Below are 19,776 nucleotides of genomic sequence, written 5' to 3' on the forward strand. Positions count from 1 at the left end.
TTGAACTCAGGTGTGGACAACCACAGTTATAGTATGTTTTAACAAGGGGGGCAATCACTTTTTCACACAGGGCCATGAAGGTTTGGATTTTTTTTCATCTTTAATAATAAACACTTTTATTTACAAATTGCATTTTGTGTTTACTTGTGTTGTCCTTGACTATTGTTTAAATTTGTTTGATGTTCCGAAACACTTAAGTCTGACAAACATGCAAAGGAACAGGAAATGAGGAAGGGGGCAAACACTTTTTCAGACCACTGTATGCAGTTAGGGATTTAACGATAACTGGTGTAATGGTTTAAAAAAATAAACTTAAAATAAACTTTTATTGACATTCCTTAACTTACTTAACAATCCATTACTGCACAAAGCAGTAATATTTTCATATGCTAGCAAAATGTGTTTTTGGGGATATGTGCTGTTTGTACATATCTATGTAGTCCAACCTGTGCTGTTAATAATAATAATAATAATAATAAAATCATGAAATCAACCTTTTTAAACTATTGGGATCCCTGAACTTGAAGAGCACCAGAGGGACACTTTCCACACCGCAGAGCAGCACTCCAACCAGACTGCATTGTCACCAAGTAAAATGTCTCTTCTGCTGTCAGGACCTCGACGGCTGGTGCAACCTAGCAGCCTTTGACCTGCCCGAGGACAGTCCGAGCCCAGAGCGCCACCAGTTCCGTCTGGAGGGCAGCGCCTTGCAAGAGTTGAGCAAAGGCAACAAGGGCGAACTCATCCCTATCTCTCCCGGAGGGGTCACGCCACCTTCCATACTGAACCGCCGAAGCCGGAGACGCATCGCCTTGTCTCCTGATGCCAACAACTCCATGACACCCAAGAGCACACCTGTTAAAATCTTGCCCTTTTCTCCATCTCAAGTAAGTTATTCTATCCTGCAGCGCTAACTTAATGCTGCGTTGAATGGTCCGTTAACCAACACGTGTTGTTCCAGTTCCTCAACATGTGGACCAAGCAGGACACTCATGACCTGGAGAACCCGTCTCTCACATCCACGCCAGTGTGCAGCCAGAAAGCCATCGTTACTACACCGCTACAGCGTGACAAGACCCCCCTCACCCAGAAGGAGAACTCGGCGTGAGTGATCTCTCTTCTCTCTCGGACAAAGATTATCTGTTTTAGCAGTTGGACCGGGGCCAACAGAGTGGTGGTGCCTCTTCTCTAGAGAAATCTCCCGTCCGTTTCAGAATCTTACAGTAAAACTTTGATTCATGTCAACTTTTAAATCTGATTAGGGTTAGTGAGTATGTTGCTCGTTATGTATACATTTGAGCCTGCCCGAGATATCAACTGGGCAATATTATCAGCCAATTACAGCTGCTCATTAAATGTGTCCGAGACGTTTAGTTAATATTCCATACGTTAAGAGGCTGATCTCAGTGTGATGTTGTACTGTAGGAACAGATTGTGAACACAAGTTATGCTGCTACTAAATCTTTTTCTGATTTCTCAGCCAACAAAGGCTGATTAGTATCTTTGAACCTAAATCGATTTTATATTTCGGATGTAGTTTTGAGTCTCAGTATATTATATTTTGTGTTCATGTAGATTTGTTACACCCAACCACAAGTCCGATCTCTGTACGACCCCACGGACTCCGACGCCGTTCAAAAATGCCATGGAGAAGTACGGGCCTCTGCAGCCTCTGGTCAGTATCTGTGAGCGAAATGCGAGTACACTTAATGGTTTTTATCAACACTGCATTAACACCCTTTCTCTGCTGTGTAATCTTAGCCTCAGACTCCAAACCTTGAAGACGACATAAATGAGGTCATTCTAAGAGACTCTGGGATTGAATTGGTTGTTGTGTGTTCGACGCCACCAGAGCAAAGACGCAAAACAATGGTAAGTCAACTTTAATACATTACCTATTTTAATCCTTTTAACCCGTGTAGCGTAACATTCATACATATTAGTACAAGACCATATAGAGCCAGCATGATGTAAGAAAATAAAGAGAACCTCATTCAAAATTGACATTTGTAAGAATGCAAGCTACTAAAACATTAACACGACTTTAAACGTCGTATAAAGCCCGCTCTGACAATTTGATTGGTCCGAACATTTCTTGTTTGAGCATAGTTGCTCCACAACGGATCAAGTCCAGACCGAACTTGGGCGGGGCTAAGGTTGGTCTCGGCCCCTACAACAGTACGGAATGGAGTTCACTCTGTATGTCGGGATATAGATGCTAAATTAAAAAAGACTGAGGTTAGAGTGGTGAATCATTGAAATCAACAAAGAATAGCCTTTTTTAGACAGCAGAGGCTACTGATAAAAAGTTGGAAATATGATTTAAGAATAGTCCGTGGCTGGACATTATCAATAAAGGAGAATCAGTTAATGCTATGTATAATATATGTGCTGCTATGATGGAGAAACGTCATAGGAGATGTAGCTTTTTAAATGCCAACAACCCTATCAGTGTTTCATTTTATAACAAAAGCAAGAGTTGCAATACATAATCATTCCTCATTTATCTCATGCATTTAAAGATAGATATTTAACTTTTGGAAAGATTTTGCAGATATTGAATAGTAGGTTAAGTGTGACCTGTCTCAAATGTTTATATGATAGTTTGTGCTCAAGATCAAGTACCTGTAGCAATGTACGTCTTAAACTAAAACATTTAGATTGTCTGTAGACGGAGAATGTTGGAAAGTTGGACTGCTTGGGAATGTTGAATACTTGCTGTTTTCAGCTCCATGCAGCTTCAAGTTAACGCATTCACACCTTGGAGCTATGCGTTACACGACAGTCCTCCACTGTTGGTCAGCAGACCTCTCTGCACAGCAGCGACCGAGTGTGAAATCCCTTGTTTATTCAGTTCCTCCAACCAGATATTTCTAGTTTTACACTGCCAAATGAAGAATGCTTATACGTAACATGTTTTAGCTTCCACGCTGCACAACACTAAAACGGTACATAAACTGCTTGATGCTGGCCTCCTTCAATTTTGTTTGGACCTATTATTGCTTTTATTTTACACAGAGATTGTACCTCGTAATTGGCATTCTTGCTGAAGCCAGTTACACAGCTCTTGTGGTTTTATACATTTTTTATATATATAACTTATTTTTTCCAGCATCGGCCTCCTATGAAGAAAGTGCGGAAATCACTGGCCCTAGATGTCATGGACTGCCAGGTGATGAATGCATCCAAACGCAAATCCACCAAAGCTGAAGCCAGACCCACCATTAAGGTAACAAAAAAAGAGTCTAACTGTGTCATTAGCCTGTCTGTGAATTTGACCAATCCTAATGCACTCGTCCGCCTTCTTTCACCCACAGGAAGAACCGGTGATAGTTTGTCTCAACTCCTCATCCTTTTGCAGCAAGAGGCACGAAAATATTTTGGATCAGGGTTTCCTTTTGGGACCTAGTGACAGTGACATATTTCCCAGCACGGTGCCCCCAGTTCCGGTATGTTCCACCTTTAACCTTAAAAGGAACTGATATCCTCATCCATGGAAAAGTATTTTAACATGGATTTTTGTTTTGTTTTACCTGTGTTATTTTTTCTCTTTCTCTCCAGATGTCAAAAGAATGGGAGACGGTTGTTTGTGGTCAAACTAAAGACCAGCTTATAATGACAGAGAAAGCGAGACGCTACCTTCGCTCACTAAAATCCCATGCTCCCAACCGGGCTCTGATTCTGTCCTGAGACATGGCTCATCTTCACACCAACACTGTGCACATGCAGAACTTCATGTTGCTTTTGTTGGCGTTTCCTGTACTTTTTTTTTGCTGTAGTAATTTGTGGTGGAGAAAAGCAACATAGGTTTTGCAACGTTTTTGAACAAGTCATTAGCAAACAAAATACTGACAATATATAGTGTGTATATATAGTTCTATCAATAATTTGAGAGATAATGGTGCTTTTAGATTCAGTCTCCAACGGGCCTTGTACAAAGCTTAAAAAAAAAAGTTATGAATCTCATGTCATTGTATTGTCACTTAAACATGGAAAGAACAATGAATGTATAATTGACAAAAAATCACGACAATGTTGCTATCACTGAAAAGATATGGTTTTACATTGCATAATGTCTGTAATTGAACAGGTTTTTTTAAAGCTGTGATGAGTAAAAATACTCAGGTTGTACCTCCATATCTTAAGTTGTGTTGTACAAATTTAATATGGAGGCAATTTAGACATTTTTGATCAGTAATGCATTCAGAGACGAGGGCTTATCTAGAAAGTGAACATTTTGCTTGGAAAAATCAGTTTAGCATGTGTCTAGATTTATAAAATGCCAGTACACATTAAAAGTGAGAAGCTCAGGGGGGGAATTACATGTCTGCCAGAAATGTAATGGTGACTGCAGCACACTTCTATAATCCATCAGCGGGACTTACTACTTACTGAGATCCATCAAAGTGATGAAAACACTTAGGAAAGTTGTTTGTAATGCAATATATATGTAATGGAGGCATGGAAGCTGTACCAATGTTTATGGCAAGAGTATTATGTTATTTGGCACTGTTTGTAAATATTTCCAGTTGTATGTTTTTACTTTATCATACAGAATTTTGTTAAGAAATTTAATTAAACCCCAATGTCTAATAAATACACATTTCTTCTTAATTATTCTGCTACATCACAAATCAGCACACCACATGAACAATCTGAATTATAGTTTGACAATAGGCTCTGTTAAAAAAGAATATTTAAAACAGTTCAGAAAAATGTAACTATGTACTCAACTCAGGTGATTGAGAGCTAATATAGCCAACGGGTTCACATTTGATTGGAGCAAATGGTGAGACTTGATTTCTGTTTTGATTATTCATCAGCCTGCTGTTTTAGTGCTACAATAAAGTATTAGGGTTTTCTAATTTCTCGGCCCCCTGTGGCCTACTTTAGATCATAAATATTATTCTCAATTTACCTTGCTGATTAAATGCATTGAACTTCCGCACCTACTCATGGAACAATTTATATATCACAATGTAAGTAGGCCTACCGCAAATGTGTTGTAAGTGCACACGTTTATGAATTACAACAGGCTATTGCCTACTAATTAACACATCGTGGTAAAACATTGGTAACAATTACTGAAATGATTATTACTGAAGGACTATTCTACAATACGTGTACTTATTTTGGCTTTTATTTTGAAATGCCAAATGTAGAGCCGGATATCATACTTTACATGACAGCTCACTCTGAGACACCGGAAGCAATCGTCCGTTTTGGTGACGCTGCATTAGACTGCAAGACATGGACCGGTCTAGTAAGTGAATTAATACATACCTTTTTAGTATAATGTTAAATATGCACGTTATTCGTGTAATTTACGTTTCCAATGCCGAAAAGGAACCGCTCGTTTAAGAATTAGTGAGGAAATAGCGCACGGTGCACGAAGTGTGTTGCTTCCTACTGACGATAGCTAGCTAAGTTAGCTCAGCTAGCTTAACCTGCAGTGTTGACTGAGCGTTATATTAATGAATGAATAACGTTACATAGCGTGACAAAGGGTTCATTATAAGAATGTATTGTTTCTCCTCCTCGGTGGTAACCGATAAATACACCTTTTCGACCAGCCGGGAGCATAACTTGTGTCCGCTCCGTGTTCGCAGGACTGTTCGGGTTGTTCCTCCTCAGCCTGGCTCTCTCTGGAGCTCATGCGCTTACACCGGCGCACTACCTCTCCTTGTCCGATGTAGCCCGACTGCAGAACCTCCTGAGCCAACAGTTCACGGATCTGGCCTCCGCATACTACTCAGTTGTTGGACTGACCAAGCTTGGAGCAACTATTCCTGATCACGAGGTAAGAAATCACTCCAGTCATTCTGACAGAATTCTGACCCTTAAAACAAACATTCAGTCACAATGTAATTGTCTGAGAGTACTGTATAACCTGTTACATAAAATGTTGAGCCTCAATGTAGTTTTGCTTTAATGTGTTTTTTGTTTGTAGGGAGTATGCCAATTTCTAAAATCCCAGCTGGACCCCTCTAGTGTTGACTCTCTCTTCTTCGCTGCTGAGACCAGTCAAGCCATTTCAGGATGTGAGGTATGCTTGCCTCGGCCTTTTTATCAGTCCAATTGCCACTCTTTATAATCAAACGTCCTTTTTTGGACTAGATAAATCACACGTGTAATTGGACTGGACGATATAAAAAATTTGTTTCACAATATAAAGAAGCTCTTCTCGTTACAAATAACAAATTGTTGGGTATTTGAAATCTACATCCACAATCATTCACATGATAACAGTAGAAGTATACATTCATACTTGCCCGTATGAATGCCTCAATTGGCAAAACCCATTGCCAGGTTTTAATGATTTAGCCAAGAAATATATTAAAGGCTTTTTAAACTTTACCCTCCTGAGTGCCTCAGTTTTCTTCTTAAAGTTTACTTTGATAGGGACAGATACAAAAAACATAGATGAGCTTGAACAGTGATCTGATGTATTTATCATAGTGTTTTTATCTGAAGCTAATTCACGGCACTTGTCCCTAGTAGGCCTTTTGGATAAAAACACAGATAAACATTATTAAAAAATAAGAGCGATGAAATATACAGAGAGCACAGAAAAACTAAATATGAGAGCAATATTGTTCCTGAATTAGCCACAATTTGGTTTCTTCTCCTTAAACCCTTGGACACTTGGATCCCTAAGCAGAAGAGCACCAGAGGGACACACTCTCTACACACCCGAGCTGCACTGCATGCAGACTGCATTGTGACGAAATCACAATATATTAATTTGGGTATTCACACATCCACAATCCTTCAAACGATAACTGTGGGAGTATTATAATTAGATTTTAATTATAAGATTATTTTGACCTAGGTGTGACCTGAATGTTAACAGGGCAAAGTGGATGCTGCTGTACTATAATGTAAACCCCTAAGACTTCTTGATATGAATTTATTTGTGTATTTCATAGATCCCCGTGTCCAATGAAACCCGTGACATCCTCCTGGCTGCAGTGAGTGAAGATTCGACCATGAGTCAGATTCACAGAGCTGTGAGCGCCATCAGCTCTCTGGGGCTTCCTCTGGCTTCCCAGGAAGTTGTAGGTGCCTTGACCGGTCGCATCAACAAGGAGGACAATGTTATGGCGTAAGTTTTAGTTGTGAATCTTGTGTTGGTTGGGGAATGCAGTATTATTCTGTGAGAACAAGGAGGGCCGTGCAGGGATTGTAAGCAATTGATCTGAGTAATTTAATAAAACAAGTGTATTTTCTCTTTGGACAGAATCACTTCTGCTCTGCAAACAGCGGCCCGCCTGTCCCAGCAATCAGAACTTGGAGGAATACTGGAGGAAATTGAGGTGAGCTCTTTAACTTCCACCAGATGGTGCTGTGTCCCTGTGTTATTGACTTTGCACAAGACACACTAGACTCCTAATTATTCAGAGATTTTTTTAACACTTTTTTTTTTTTTTCAGGATCTGACCGCTCGTTTGGATGATCTTGGTGGCATCTACCTTCAGTTTGAAGAGGGACTTGAGGCGACTGCCATGTTTGTGGCCGCTGCTTATTCCCTGTCAGATCATGTGGACATGGAGCCCCCTCTGAAGGAGGTTTGATTTGTTTGCTTTTTTCTGCATTGAGTTTGTTTTTTTATTTTATCAATTTTCTTGTCAGGGACAATGCAGCGCACATTATTACATACATAATTATTACAGTCAAGGCCATAACAGTATGTGTAGATGTGTTGATAAAAGCTTTTTAGCCAATAGCCTAATTTGCAACCCCAATCCCTGGTCAGTCCTTTAAAAACAAACAAATACATTGTATACTAACATATTACATCAACATTTTCCAAATTTGAGACCACATTACGTAAACCTGATTGAGACTGATGGAAGATGCATTCTCCCCACAGGACCAGGTCATCCAGCTTGTGAACTCCATCTTCAGCAAGAAATCCTGGGACTCTCTGGCCGAGGCCTTCAGCGTGGCAAGTGCCGCCGCTGCTCTCTCCAACAACCGCTTCCACGTGCCGGTCATTGTCAGTGCTCTGGGCCCAGCCACAGTGTCCCACAGCCAGCCAACCCTGCAGGTACAGATGTTGAATCTCAACCTAACTACAGTCCTCCACATGCTTTTTAATCTGCTCATGGTGACACTGTTTCTCTGTGTTTACAGCTCCTTGTTACTGATGTCATGTCTCAACCTTTGGCCTTCGCCAACGTGCTGGTGGAATCTGCGTACGCTGTGGCCTCAAAGAGCATCATTCTCAGCCAATCTCCATTCACACTTAATGAGTATGTATCCTAAGCTTTAGCTTTATAATTTTACCTGCATTCCCATCTACTTGAAAATTATCCAAAAAGCTGGTATAAACACACACAACCTTGCTTTACTTCATTGCTCAGCCCATAAAAACTTAGTTTTGCTTTACTGTGTAGATTATGTTTGACTAAGCACATTGAGATTTTATTTAAAAAAATTTTTTTTACAAAATGTACCTACATTATTTGTCTGGGAGTCAATTTGGAAATATTTCTTAAACCTAAAGCCTGGTCTTTGTAGAACACACACTGTATTATTATCATTATATATTATGTGTATATATTTGTATTTCTTTCTGATTTTCAGTGGTGTCTTTGAACTGAACTTCATGTCCACCCAGCCAGCCAGTGGATACTACCAGTTTACCGTTGCAGTGACGGGAGATGCCCGGCTTGTTGCCAATCATGTTGAGGTGAGATGGTTGTCAGTAAAATAGATTAGCCATTTTGTATGCATGTCGTCGATCCTTTTTAAAGTGTTTTGGGCGTTAAAGGTGTCCTGCCACACCAAACCGTTTTTTACTTGCATTTTTTGAAATATGTTATGTCCTGAATGTGAAAATGAACTGCTACCTTTTCTGTCAGCTCTAGCCACTGAAAAGAAATAAGCAGAGAAATCAGGCCAATTACAACAGCGGGTCAGTCTGATAATATTCATGAGCCTGCCCTGTTTCACTGGGTAAAAGATACTGATAGCCAGGCTCTCATTGGCTAGTTGTTAGCCAATCAGAGTTAAGTAGCTTAGCTCGTAGAATATGAATGAGTACTGGTACATATTGAGCTGCGGCTTCCTGCAGGCTTTATATACCACGCTAGAATGACTCAAAACAAGGTAACCAAGTTACAGAGTCCATGGAGACTTCAGACATTAGCACAAAGTAATGAAATACATGTGACAGGGCACCTTTTTAATGAATTACCTTGGCAGAGAAAGTGATGCAAATGAAAATGTGTCTTTTTCAAGTTTAAGGTTGTGGCTGTCCATCTGAATATGATTGTAGTCTTTCTTTGTTGAGGGATTAATATGGTGTTCTTATGCCCTTACTTTGATGTAACTTTATGTTGTGGCTCTGTTCACGTGTAGCTCAAAGTGAAGGTGTCCACTGAGGTGGCTGTCACTAACATGGACCTCTCCGTGGTGGATAAAGACCAAAGCATCGGCACAAAGACTACCAGGTTAGTACACGATTTTAAGTAAACCCCTTTTTTGATGACCCTTTGGTGGTATGACAATTTATTAATAAATGCTTTTCCTTTTTTATTTTTATTTTTTTAAATGATTCAGGGTGGACTATCCTTCCAAAGCCAAGAGCTCCTTCACAGCAGACAGCCACCAAAACTTTGCTATGTCATTCCAGCTGGTTGATGTCCACACCGGAGTGGAGCTTACTCCTCACCAGGTACGTAATCGGGTCAGGACATGAACATGCGTCGGCAGTTAACTGCGACCATACAACCGTTATACGGTCTGCCAAAACAGTCATCAAACCAGCCAACAACTGCTGCACGCTAATTAGGAATTATAAAGCTTTCAGTCTGTTTCAAGATTAAGACAGATTTATTTTCTCTGCCGCAGACTTTCGTCCGCCTCCACAATCAGAAAACTGGCCAAGAAGTTGTGTTTGTGGCTGAACCCGACAGCAAGAATCTCTACAAGTTTGAGTTGGACACCGCAGAGAGGAAATCCGAGTTTGACTCCATGTCTGGTACCTATTCCCTCCACCTCATCGTTGGGGATGCTACCTTGGAGAATCCCATTTTATGGAATGTGGTGAGTGTCTGAGACTTGGTAATAGTAATGAGGGTTATTTAAAGATGTAACAAGTGCTCAGTCAGTGAGAAGTTGTATTATTGAGCGCTAAAGTTGAGTTTTAATCCTTTTTGAAAGGCTGATGTTGTTCTGAAGTTTGTGGATGAGGAGGCCCCAGCGACCATTCAGCCCAAGACTCTTTATGTACCCAAACCAGAGATCCAGGTAATATTTGTGTATTCTGTGTTTAAATCAGATTTACTGCCTGATGATGGAAAATTAAGCAGCATGCAGGCAGTTTAAAATCTCCTCTTGTCTCTGCAGCACTTATTCAGGGAACCAGAGAAGAAGCCTCCCACGGTGGTTTCCAATACCTTCACTGCACTCATCCTGTCTCCCTTCCTGCTTATGCTCCTCCTGGTAATATTTCAAACTTAAATGTTTTCCTGTTCATTTTTGAACCATTTGTCATATTTATGGGGCCACCTAGTAACTAAACTACTTGCATTATTAATCAAAACCTATTTGAATTGAGCATTCAGCTTTGTTGGTATTGTTGTATGTACAGTGGTCTAGTTTCTTTCTTCAGAAAAGCTCTTCACTAGGAAGCCTTTAAAAACAGTAAAAGAGGCTCCAGTACTGCATTTGTAATACTTGTTTTAATTTAAAATCATAAAAGCTATGGTTTATTTTCTCCCCTGACATTTCTAGTGTTGAGTAATAGTTATTGTCGCAGTGGATCAGTGCATTGTGTGTTAGGTGGTAAACAATTTTTTCAGTCCCTTTGTTTGCAGCTCTCGCAGGGGACATCACATTGTCTTTTATTCCCCCTCTCGTCTGTAGTGGTTTAAGCTCGGAGCCAACATCTCCAACTTCAGCTTCTCTCCCAGCACCATTCTGTTCCATGTAGGACACGCAGGTTAGTCCCAAACTTTGAAATGACTGTTTACAGCCTCTGAATCTACTTTTCCTCTCCTGTGACATTGTGCATTATCATAATTCAATTCCGTAATGCATTATTCGCGGAATTCCACCCATAAACCATTAATATCAAAACACCCCCCTCAACCCCATCCTCACACTATCTAAAACATTAAGTCATCTTTGGGTAAATTGTAACCAAATTTCCAGAAAATGCAAATGAACGTGCATTCCTGTTCACTGCTCTTGCATGAAGATGAGGAAGTGCATCGAGATAAACGGTTGGGGGCGCTAATTCTTCAGTTAGGTGCCATCAAACCACTGCAAAAGCTATTGGCGCATTGAGATGATGTAATTAAAACAGACCTCAGATGGTAGAAAACGTGATGGGAATATGGCATTTCCATTTGTGATGAATTGAGGAAGGTTGTGTTCTTATCGCTCCACACAGATCTGATGTTTTATCTGGAACAATCTCTCCAGTGGAGCTGAAACTTGTGATGTTTAAGTCCCAGGCTTCATGAATATCAGGATTATTAGCTTAGTCTGTTTCTATTGGACTTTGTTGCATTATTTATATATATTTTCAACTCTTTAGTTTTTAGTTTTTTCGGCACTGCCTTTCTTATTACGAACACATTGAAATGCCCATAAAACTGGTTGGAAACGCGCATAGAGTTTGTAAACCTTGTTTTATATATACACACACAGTATATTCATTCAAAAAATTGTTGTTCAAATCATTTGGGATTTTCTGGTATTAAAAACATACCTCAAAGCTGAGAAAATAGCTCCGTAAACTCATCCCATTAGGGCCTTCCCAATAAATGTAAAAGGCAAATGTTTGTCGTGTCAGTGTTTTGGGAATATGTGTCTTTAATAGAACATAAAAAGCTTTAGCAAGGAACTTGGCTTTGTTGCATTTTTTTTTTTTTATTTTGGCCACAAACAGCAGTCTTCTCTTTGAAATCCCTTAGACTTTTTTTTTTTTTTTCTTATGTAATTTGGTTCCGTTTTTATTTACCTCTCGTCACCAGTATTTAATCTCTTTTCCGGGTAAAGCAGGGGGATTTTTCCAGAGATTTCTCTTGTCCTCACTTGGCACACTAGACAGTTTTTTTTCTTCCTGCAGACGAGGCATTCCGGTGTGGGACAGCTAGCTTCTTTGCTCTGTGAAAAGCTATAAGCCAATGAGCTTTCACCATACAGTCTGATTTTCTTTTGGCCAGCCCAGATCGTGTTGAGTGCAGAGAGTGTACTTGGAAAACTGAAGTGCCAAAAAGCCTGGTACATTACTATGGTAACAATGCAACTGTGAGCTCTTGTGACCAGTTTTAGCTGTCACTGAACTATATATATTTTAAAAGGTTTTAAATACGCTTATTTAATTCTCTTTAAATCTCTAATCTTTATTTCCGTTAATGTGGATGTGTTTGAAAACCCATAATGAATATGTATTCAGGAAAAAAGTATCCCTTTTTTAGACGGTATGACATTATTTAAATTGTTCAATAACACACACAACCATCTATTTCTGGATGTTAATGTGGCGCTCTTATATTTGTTTTCTTCTCAGCCACACTGGGCCTGATGTACGTCTACTGGACTCACCTGAACATGTTCCAGACTCTGAAGTACCTGGCGATTATCGGCGGGGTGACGTTCCTCGCCGGGAACCGCATGCTGGCCCAGAAAGCAGTGAAGAGGTACGTCTCCGGATGGTGCCTGGCACAAATGGTTCCTAGAGAGTCCTTAGTCTCAGGGAGAAAGCCTAGCCCCTTTTTAGACGGATGACGAGGACTCTGGTGCTTTGAGGCCTCTTGGTAGTTCTTAGCCTTAAACCTCAGGAAAAGTGCCTATTCCATGTTGTAGCTCCTCAGTTGGGTCCCCGGAGGCTGATATCGATCCCAATTTCTCTGCCAGAAGGTGAGCTTGTGCCTACTTGGACCAGGAGAGTACCTTGGCACAAGATCTGCAAGAGTGGTGATCTAAGTGGACAATTTCCACACCATCAATATGTAGAGCCCTCAAAGAGCCAGAGTGAGCAATTTGTAGCCTGTGTCTCTGACTCAAAACATCATTCTGGAGTTGTTCACTTTTATTTCTTGCTCTTACAACAGCCCGTTTAACCCTTTTAAGCAAGTAGAATATTGCATTTAATTATTTCACAAATGTCATTTTTCCAGTGAGGACTTTTTTTTCTTTCTTCCTTCTTTCCTGTCTGTCTCTGTCTCCTTGCAGCTGGTGTCTTTTTTTATTTTTTTAACCACTCTTTCCACACTTCGCTGTCTCTGTACTCCTTTTTCAGGATTGCAGCAGAGCAAAGTAGTAGGTTGGCAAAGTATAGGAGTCTACGATAAAGCCCCCATTTGTAACAAATGAGTCGGTCGTGTTTCCAGGCTGAAGTAAGGGCATCCTCATAGACTGCATCCTCAGTGCATTTCCATAATGGCTGCCAGCTTGCATGGTTGTGTGGTGCTCGATCATACTAATCCTAGAGTGTTCACATGTACTTGTCGTCCTCCCCCTGGTTTGCTTCTCACTCATCCCACCATAGCCATACCGGCACTTTGATAATCCCTCCATTGTGGAATAATCCCTCCAACGCCCATGGTTCTGGTTGTGTCTTTACATTTGAGCGAGATGTTTTGTGTTCATGAGCTAAGGTATGCATTGTCCAGATCTTAGACATTTGTCATGAGAATCTTGGCAAAATACATTGTTTGCCGTGGAAAGGTGCACATTAAAATGCATGATCCAGCCTTTACATGACTTGTCAAAGATCAGGCATTACATAAAGCCACAATGGATTTAATTCAGCTAATGTTTGCTTTTTGTTTTCTTCTCTTCAACAGAATTGAGAAAAAATAAGAGCAAGAAAGTTAAAAAAGAAGACACTGACAATTTTTTGTTTCCAAGGAGTCATTCAACGATGCATCAAGTCAGACTTTTAACATGGCGTGGCAGTTCAAGAATCCAGTTTAAAACATGCAGTTTGTCTGTGTTGCCAAAAGGAAGAAATCGAGAAATCACAGCGTCTCTGAGGACAAACACTCACTGACAGAAACTCTTACTGACGGCTGAAAGCTACTGATCATTGCACTTCATCTTCCCGCGAGATTTGTTTTCTTATTGACCAACATGCCAGTGTTTTCTAAGTGAGCTGGGTTTTTTATTTGTGGTTTCTTGATGGATTTTGGGTTGATTTGTGTTTTTGTTTTTTTGTACATTCCTCTTTTAGCTCAATGTTCATTTCACCTTGTAAGAGAAGCAATTAGTTAACTTGTTGCAGCTGATAAAAATAAACTCGTCGGCAGTAGCACTGAAACACTGAACCTGACCTACTATGCCAGAGTGTTTTCCTGTTTGGTGCATCAGATGTGCAGTAGTCTCCAATTTGATACAAAGTTGGTGTTCCCCAGAAAAAAAAATGTCAATAATGAGATATGGGCTATTTGAGGAAGTGTTTTTTGTAATGAAGAAGAGGAATTAAAGAAATTGAGGTGAATCTGAGTTTCTTTCTTTCTTTTAGTAAAGGGAAAAATAGGAACCCAAGATTGATTGCATGTTAAAACTTTTGAATTGACTGAAAGACTAAAGGTTGAGTCGTAATCAGAAGCTGGGGAGACTCAGAACAATCTGTTGCAAATCTGAACCACTCAATGGAGAAATATTTTTAGAGTCTTTACTCGAGTAAAAATATCTAATTACTCTATAGTGAATCATATTAGTGTGAAAATATCCTCTGTGTTTGCCTAAAAGTGTGTCCTTGCCAAACTGCTGTGGAGGGTTAGTAACGAAAGAATATAATGTAGACCATAACTACCATGACATTGGAAATGGCCACCTGAGTTGACTTACGAAGCCTCATAACTTCATCTTAACTTAAAGCGCTCATATTATGCTCATTTTCAGGTTCATAATTATATGTTGAGGTTTACAGAATAGGCTAGAATAGGTTTAAAATAAAAATAAAAAAAGTATTTTCCCCCCGTGTGTTGGGCTCTCTGTTTTAGCTACAGAGTGAGCCATCTCATTTCTGTTCCATCTTTGTTGGGAGTCACACGTGCAGTAGCTAGGTAAGCACTGCTAGCCAGTCAGAAGCAGCGTATGAGGGCGTGCTAGCTAGCAGCAAGGCGAGCATTATAACGTGTGTTACACGCAAGTTTGTCACGCAAGTAAAGGCTGGACTACAACAGAGCTGTTGGGAGCAGTGTTTTCTGTTGTCTGCTTTTTCACTTTGTAGACCTAATACATCACACGTGTCAAACTCTAGGCCTGTGGGCCAAATCCGGCCACTCCAAAAGATTTTATCTGGCCCCCATATATATATATATATATATATATATAATATATATAGGTTCAAAATAAATGTTGACCCGCCCAGTTTTTGTCACTTTTTACAAGGTTTTTGCTGCATTTTCTGGCATTTCTGCACCAATCAGGGTTCAGCAGCATTGAATACGAATCTTAAGCATAGTATAGTAGTTCCTAGTAAAATAGTCCCTAACAATTTGTACTTTGATTGCTGCTAATTTAGTTGAAAAAAATATATAATGGTTTAAAGACTCCTATTCAAAGTGTTTTATTACATACATTATTGGACAATTATTACTGATGCGTAAATGTCTAAGCAGCATATTTTTTATATTTTTATTTTGTGGTGGATTTAATTTTAAATACTTTATATACTATTGGGTAGATTAACACATTTCTGGGATAGTGTTGTTCAAGTGGGCATGCGAATAGGGAGCCCTCAGCTTATTTAATCAGTATAATTTAGCACTGTATGATTTGATCAGCCAATTAACTAATGGCTACAGCTGTCAAATGTAAAATAGAAAAATATTTTTTTTCTGAAAGGTGAAGTAGAATTATAAAAATGGAAATATTCATTTAAGTATGAAGTCCTTTAGAATTGCATTTTTCACACATTGTGCCTTTCACAACTGCCTAGTTCAGCATGACCACATAAATTTAACTATGAGTCTGGACTTGTTCAAAAAAAGATATTATTGTTCATAATTTCATTAATACCATAACTGGTATTTCAGGAGCCACTTAAACAAATGTTACTATTTCTGTTAAAAGAAGAGTGCACAACTTGAAGTTCCTCAGTGCCATTTTTTCCACAGTCATGAGTTAGGGCTGTAGGTTTTCTTCACAGGTTTAATGGGAATAAAAAAAATCTAAATATAATTTTCATCTGTAAAGACCAGGCTGAAAGACGTATAAGAAAACAAGCAGTGATGGTTATGAAACGTGCTGCTGGAGCCTTGAATCTGTCCGACACACCAATCTCAACTCAGCAGGCTGTAAAGAAGGAAAGACTCGGTTTAGTGAACGACTAACATGTCATCCCGCGTTCATTAGAGCTGTGTGTGTGTGTCAGTAATGAAGGTTATTAATTACCTGGGCCTCATGACATTCCCTTGCACTTCTCTGTATCTCTGGTCGCTCTGGATGGATGTAAGATCTTTTTTATAGGTCCCTTCGTCGATTTTAGACTGACCTTTCATGTAGCTCTCACTTTCCTCTCTGTGGGAAAAAAAATAACAATTCATGTTTCATTGTGTATTTTTTTGGCAACCTGAAAACACACAGCGTTGGTCCTGTTGGAGGGGCGTAGCACCAGTCTGGGCCCTGTAGAAAGGCTTGTTCTATGGGCCCCTCCCCGCATCCACACATGTTCATTCTGCTATCTTTTTGGGCCCTCCTCACATGAGGGCCCTGGGTACTCAGTCCCCCCACCCCCACCCCCAGTCCAACGCCCCTGCCTGTTGGATCTTTACGGATTCAACCCTCCTGTTGTCCTTGGCCATTTTCAAAGTTTCTGTATGTAACGTTTGAGTCTCTATCAAAGAAATTGCCCAAAAATAACACACATGGTTCCCTACAGCACTATTTGTAAGTAGAGGTGCAACAATTAATCGATCGTCAACTATTTTGATAATCGATAAATTGTTTTTTTATTTAAAAGAAAAAGATTTCTCTGATTCAATTAAATGTGAATATGTTCTAGTTTCTTCTCTCATCTGTGAGAGGAAACTGAACATATTTGAGTTGTGGACAAAACAAGACATTTGAGGACGTCATCCTATTCTTTGGGAAACACTGATTGACAGTTTTCACCATGGTTTAACATTGCAACAGATCAAACAACTAACTGATGAATCAAGAAAATAATCAACAGATTAATCAACTATAAAAATAATAATAGTGTCAGCCCCATTCACAAGTACAATTAAGGATCATGGTCACTCCTTCTGTAGAATGGTGGGTGTTTAGTTGACCCGGGAGGACAACACAACGGGTTAAGTGACCTCGTACGTCTTGTGCTACTTACCCCAGCCGTTTGCCCATGATTGTCTGAAGGAACTTCCTGGCAGAGATTTGGCCGAGGACTTTCCTGTAACTGTTTGTGAAGATGGCATCAGCGTGGCGTCCGGAGCTAAAATCAGAAAGTAGGACAATTTACATCATCGGTTCAGTTATTACACAACAGTATTCTTGAATAGCTTTCATTCAGGACGAAGAAAACGTTGCAGTGTGCAATGAAGCAGCAACAAAAAGACAAGCTGTCAACCCTCCATTTACTGTTGTCCAATTTAAAGGGTCAGTTAGAAAAAAACACATTTCTCCACCAGCTGTGCGGATAGTGTGGTTTTTACTTGCCCAGATTTTGAGATATGCTCTATCTCACATTACTGTGAACACTTTTGTTTTCGGAACTACTTTCTAACAAATACAGATTTTCAATAAAAACTGTTCACAGTGAGGTCTGTAAATTAGCCAAAAGTACACTTTTTCTGAAAGGACATGCTCATGCTCAATTTAAAAACAAATGCTGTGAGCACCACAAAAACAACTCCATTCACTTGTATTGTATTAGGGGGGAAATAATATCTTAGAGGCAGATATCTTAAAAAAATACAAATCTTTTTTGTAATTTGGGTTAACCAACCCTTTAAGCCATATTTCAGATCACCCACTCAGTCCATATTAACAAACTGACCGTAACTCAGCTTGCTCCCTGGGAGGACGCGTGTCTTCCTCCAGCTGCTCTGCGGGATTCTTTATAGAAGATGTCATCAGAATGGATGTATCCCTCTGGCCGAACCTGAGAAATATCCTCGTTAACTAAATGAATGTAGAACACTGCATTTGAATATCTGCCCCATGTGGATTATACTATACTGATATTTTAATGTATTTAAATGTCTACCAGAAAAGAAGAAGATTTGGACATTACACAGAGATTTTAGTCTATCTACAGTTAAATATTCTGCTGCTTTGACACAGGGCACTGGGATTAAAACGGTGTGTAAATGTGACACGGTGACTAATTTGGTCATATTGACCCTTTTTAGCATACCAAGTGAAGAGCTATGGCATGCAAGGCGAAAGGTTTAAAACACAAACTTTATAATTATATTACTCTGAATTATATTCAAGCAATCTTCTATTCTGAGTGATAATCTTTCACCACTTTTCAGTATTTCTGCTGCCAGTGGACAAAAGGCATCTACAGATCTGAACAGCTGAGTTGACCAGTCATACAATATTTGAATAACTTAAAAAAAAACACTCTCATTAACACACTACAAATCAGTAATGGGAATGAACATGATGTGAAGAATTCCAGTAAATCTGTCAGAACTTACCTAATGGATGGGTAGAGCGGGGAGCCCGATAAAGACATGACCAGGCAACAAAGCAGCAGCAGTGCAGCTTTCTCCATCTCCACAGCTAGTCCTGGAGAAGAATGGACAGCTAGAATAAATGACAGGAGTAGAAATTACATTCAAAAAAAAAATGCTGAAACCACAGTTTCCCTCCACCAGCTCCATCACTCTGCAAAAGGCAACGAAGTTGCAGCAGGCAGAGACGTGTGATGGAAAACATCAACATTTAATCTAAAATTTAAAAAAAAAGTCAAATTACAGACATTAGATGTATAATTTACACGTTACATTTGCACAGATGGTGGATAAGTTACCTGGATATTTTGTGTCAGTTGTGAGCGTCCCTTTATTTGGAGCCCTTAACTCTTATCATCTCTCACTGCCAGGAAAGGCTGAACAAAAGAAAGGGAAAAGTACTGTTTGTCATCCATGGTCCGTTTATACTGAACCTGTAGCTCCTAGTCACTCACTCTCTCTTTCTCTCTCTCTCTCTCTCTCTCTCTCTGTCTCTCTCTGTCTCTCTCTCCCTCCCTACCTTAGCTGAGCGCTTTTTTTTGTCCTTTTCTCCTTTCTTGAGAGAGTGTTTTCTATGAATGATGGGTGAGATGTATTCGGTATGTGTGTATGTGTGTGTGTGTGTATGTGTGTGTGTGTGTGTGTGTGTGTGTGTGTGATTGTGTGTGTGTTTGCAATGAATGTGTCATAGTATATGTGTTAGAATGATGATGCACCTTACTAGAGTTGCTCTACAATGTCATTGTGATTATTATAATGCAATGACAATAAAAGGCATTCATTCATTATAGAGTTCAGTTAAAAGGTAATGCACCCTTGCTCTCTCTCTCTCTCTCTCTCTTTTTCTCTCTCTCTCTCTCTCTCTCTCTCTCTCTCTCTCTCTCTCTCTCTCTCTCTCTAACTAACGGTCCGCATGCTCTTTTTGTCACTTTCTTAAATCCAAGTTTGCTTTATTGGCATGACCGAATTGGCATACAGAAATACAAAGTGTGTTGTACAAAGTTTACAATACAAGTATAATAGAATAGAATATTTCAACAAATGTTTGGCACATTGCTGGGTATACTGTGTACTCTAATTAAAGAAACAAAACATTTTGGGGAAAAAAAATGTAAATATGATA

General features: G+C 39.6%; 3 protein-coding genes across 5 annotated transcripts in view; 2 read left to right on the plus strand and 1 right to left on the minus strand.

Moving 5' to 3' along the window:
• The window catches only part of mybl2b (v-myb avian myeloblastosis viral oncogene homolog-like 2b), a 7,538-nt gene extending 3,253 nt beyond the window's left edge, over nt 1-4,285 (plus strand). The window contains exons 9-15 of the mRNA XM_034868485.1: nt 615-887; nt 962-1,104; nt 1,576-1,675; nt 1,762-1,872; nt 3,113-3,229; nt 3,318-3,449; nt 3,562-4,285. Of these exons, the coding sequence (XP_034724376.1) occupies nt 615-887; nt 962-1,104; nt 1,576-1,675; nt 1,762-1,872; nt 3,113-3,229; nt 3,318-3,449; nt 3,562-3,690 (1,005 nt within the window). The 3' untranslated portion in view covers nt 3,691-4,285. The remainder of the gene's footprint in view (nt 1-614; nt 888-961; nt 1,105-1,575; nt 1,676-1,761; nt 1,873-3,112; nt 3,230-3,317; nt 3,450-3,561) is intronic.
• An 869-nt stretch (nt 4,286-5,154) lies between these two features.
• Nucleotides 5,155-14,461, plus strand: rpn2 (ribophorin II). 2 transcript variants are annotated; one of them, XM_034868483.1, is made up of 18 exons: nt 5,155-5,263; nt 5,610-5,800; nt 5,951-6,046; nt 6,930-7,105; nt 7,241-7,316; nt 7,434-7,568; nt 7,874-8,050; nt 8,137-8,255; nt 8,590-8,695; nt 9,367-9,458; nt 9,568-9,682; nt 9,859-10,053; nt 10,171-10,257; nt 10,357-10,452; nt 10,876-10,951; nt 12,530-12,659; nt 13,262-13,358; nt 13,809-14,461. In XM_034868483.1, the coding sequence occupies exons 1-17, from the start codon at nt 5,251-5,253 to the stop codon at nt 13,311-13,313; spliced, it is 1,932 nt and encodes a 643-aa protein (XP_034724374.1). In that variant the 5' UTR covers nt 5,155-5,250; the 3' UTR covers nt 13,314-13,358; nt 13,809-14,461. The 2 variants fall into 2 exon arrangements, with proteins under 2 accessions (XP_034724374.1, XP_034724375.1); XM_034868484.1 differs by lacking the exon at nt 13,262-13,358.
• Nucleotides 14,462-15,954: 1,493 nt separating this feature from the next.
• On the minus strand, nt 15,955-19,135 carry ghrh (growth hormone releasing hormone). 2 transcript variants are annotated; one of them, XM_034868539.1, is made up of 6 exons: nt 18,953-19,135; nt 18,618-18,708; nt 17,969-18,073; nt 17,300-17,404; nt 16,366-16,491; nt 15,955-16,266 (listed from the first exon to the last, which is right to left on the minus strand). In XM_034868539.1, exons 2-6 carry the CDS (start codon nt 18,692-18,694, stop codon nt 16,254-16,256), a joined length of 426 nt encoding a protein of 141 aa, XP_034724430.1. In that variant the 5' UTR covers nt 18,695-18,708; nt 18,953-19,135; the 3' UTR covers nt 15,955-16,253. The 2 variants fall into 2 exon arrangements, with proteins under 2 accessions (XP_034724430.1, XP_034724431.1); XM_034868540.1 differs by having other exon boundaries at nt 18,618-18,726; nt 18,953-18,972.
• Nucleotides 19,136-19,776: the final 641 nt, after the last annotated feature.

The sequence above is a fragment of the Etheostoma cragini genome, chromosome 4, assembly GCF_013103735.1.
Source record: "Etheostoma cragini isolate CJK2018 chromosome 4, CSU_Ecrag_1.0, whole genome shotgun sequence".
In the NCBI taxonomy this organism is placed as follows: Eukaryota; Metazoa; Chordata; class Actinopteri; order Perciformes; family Percidae; genus Etheostoma; species Etheostoma cragini.

Coding starts and splice junctions, on each gene's coding strand:
- rpn2 (XM_034868483.1), top strand. Junction 8,256..8,589: donor TCTCCATTCACACTTAATGA/GTATGTATCCTA, acceptor TCTGATTTTCAG/TGGTGTCTTTGAACTGAACT. Junction 9,683..9,858: donor TGGAGCTTACTCCTCACCAG/GTACGTAATCGG, acceptor TCTCTGCCGCAG/ACTTTCGTCCGCCTCCACAA.
- ghrh (XM_034868539.1), bottom strand. CDS start 18,694: ATGGAGAAAGCTGCACTGCTGCTGCTTTGTTGCCTGGTCATGTCTTTA. Junction 18,074..18,617: donor CCGCTCTACCCATCCATTAG/GTAAGTTCTGAC, acceptor GATATTTCTCAG/GTTCGGCCAGAGGGATACAT. Junction 16,492..17,299: donor ATCATGGGCAAACGGCTGGG/GTAAGTAGCACA, acceptor TTTTTCCCACAG/AGAGGAAAGTGAGAGCTACA.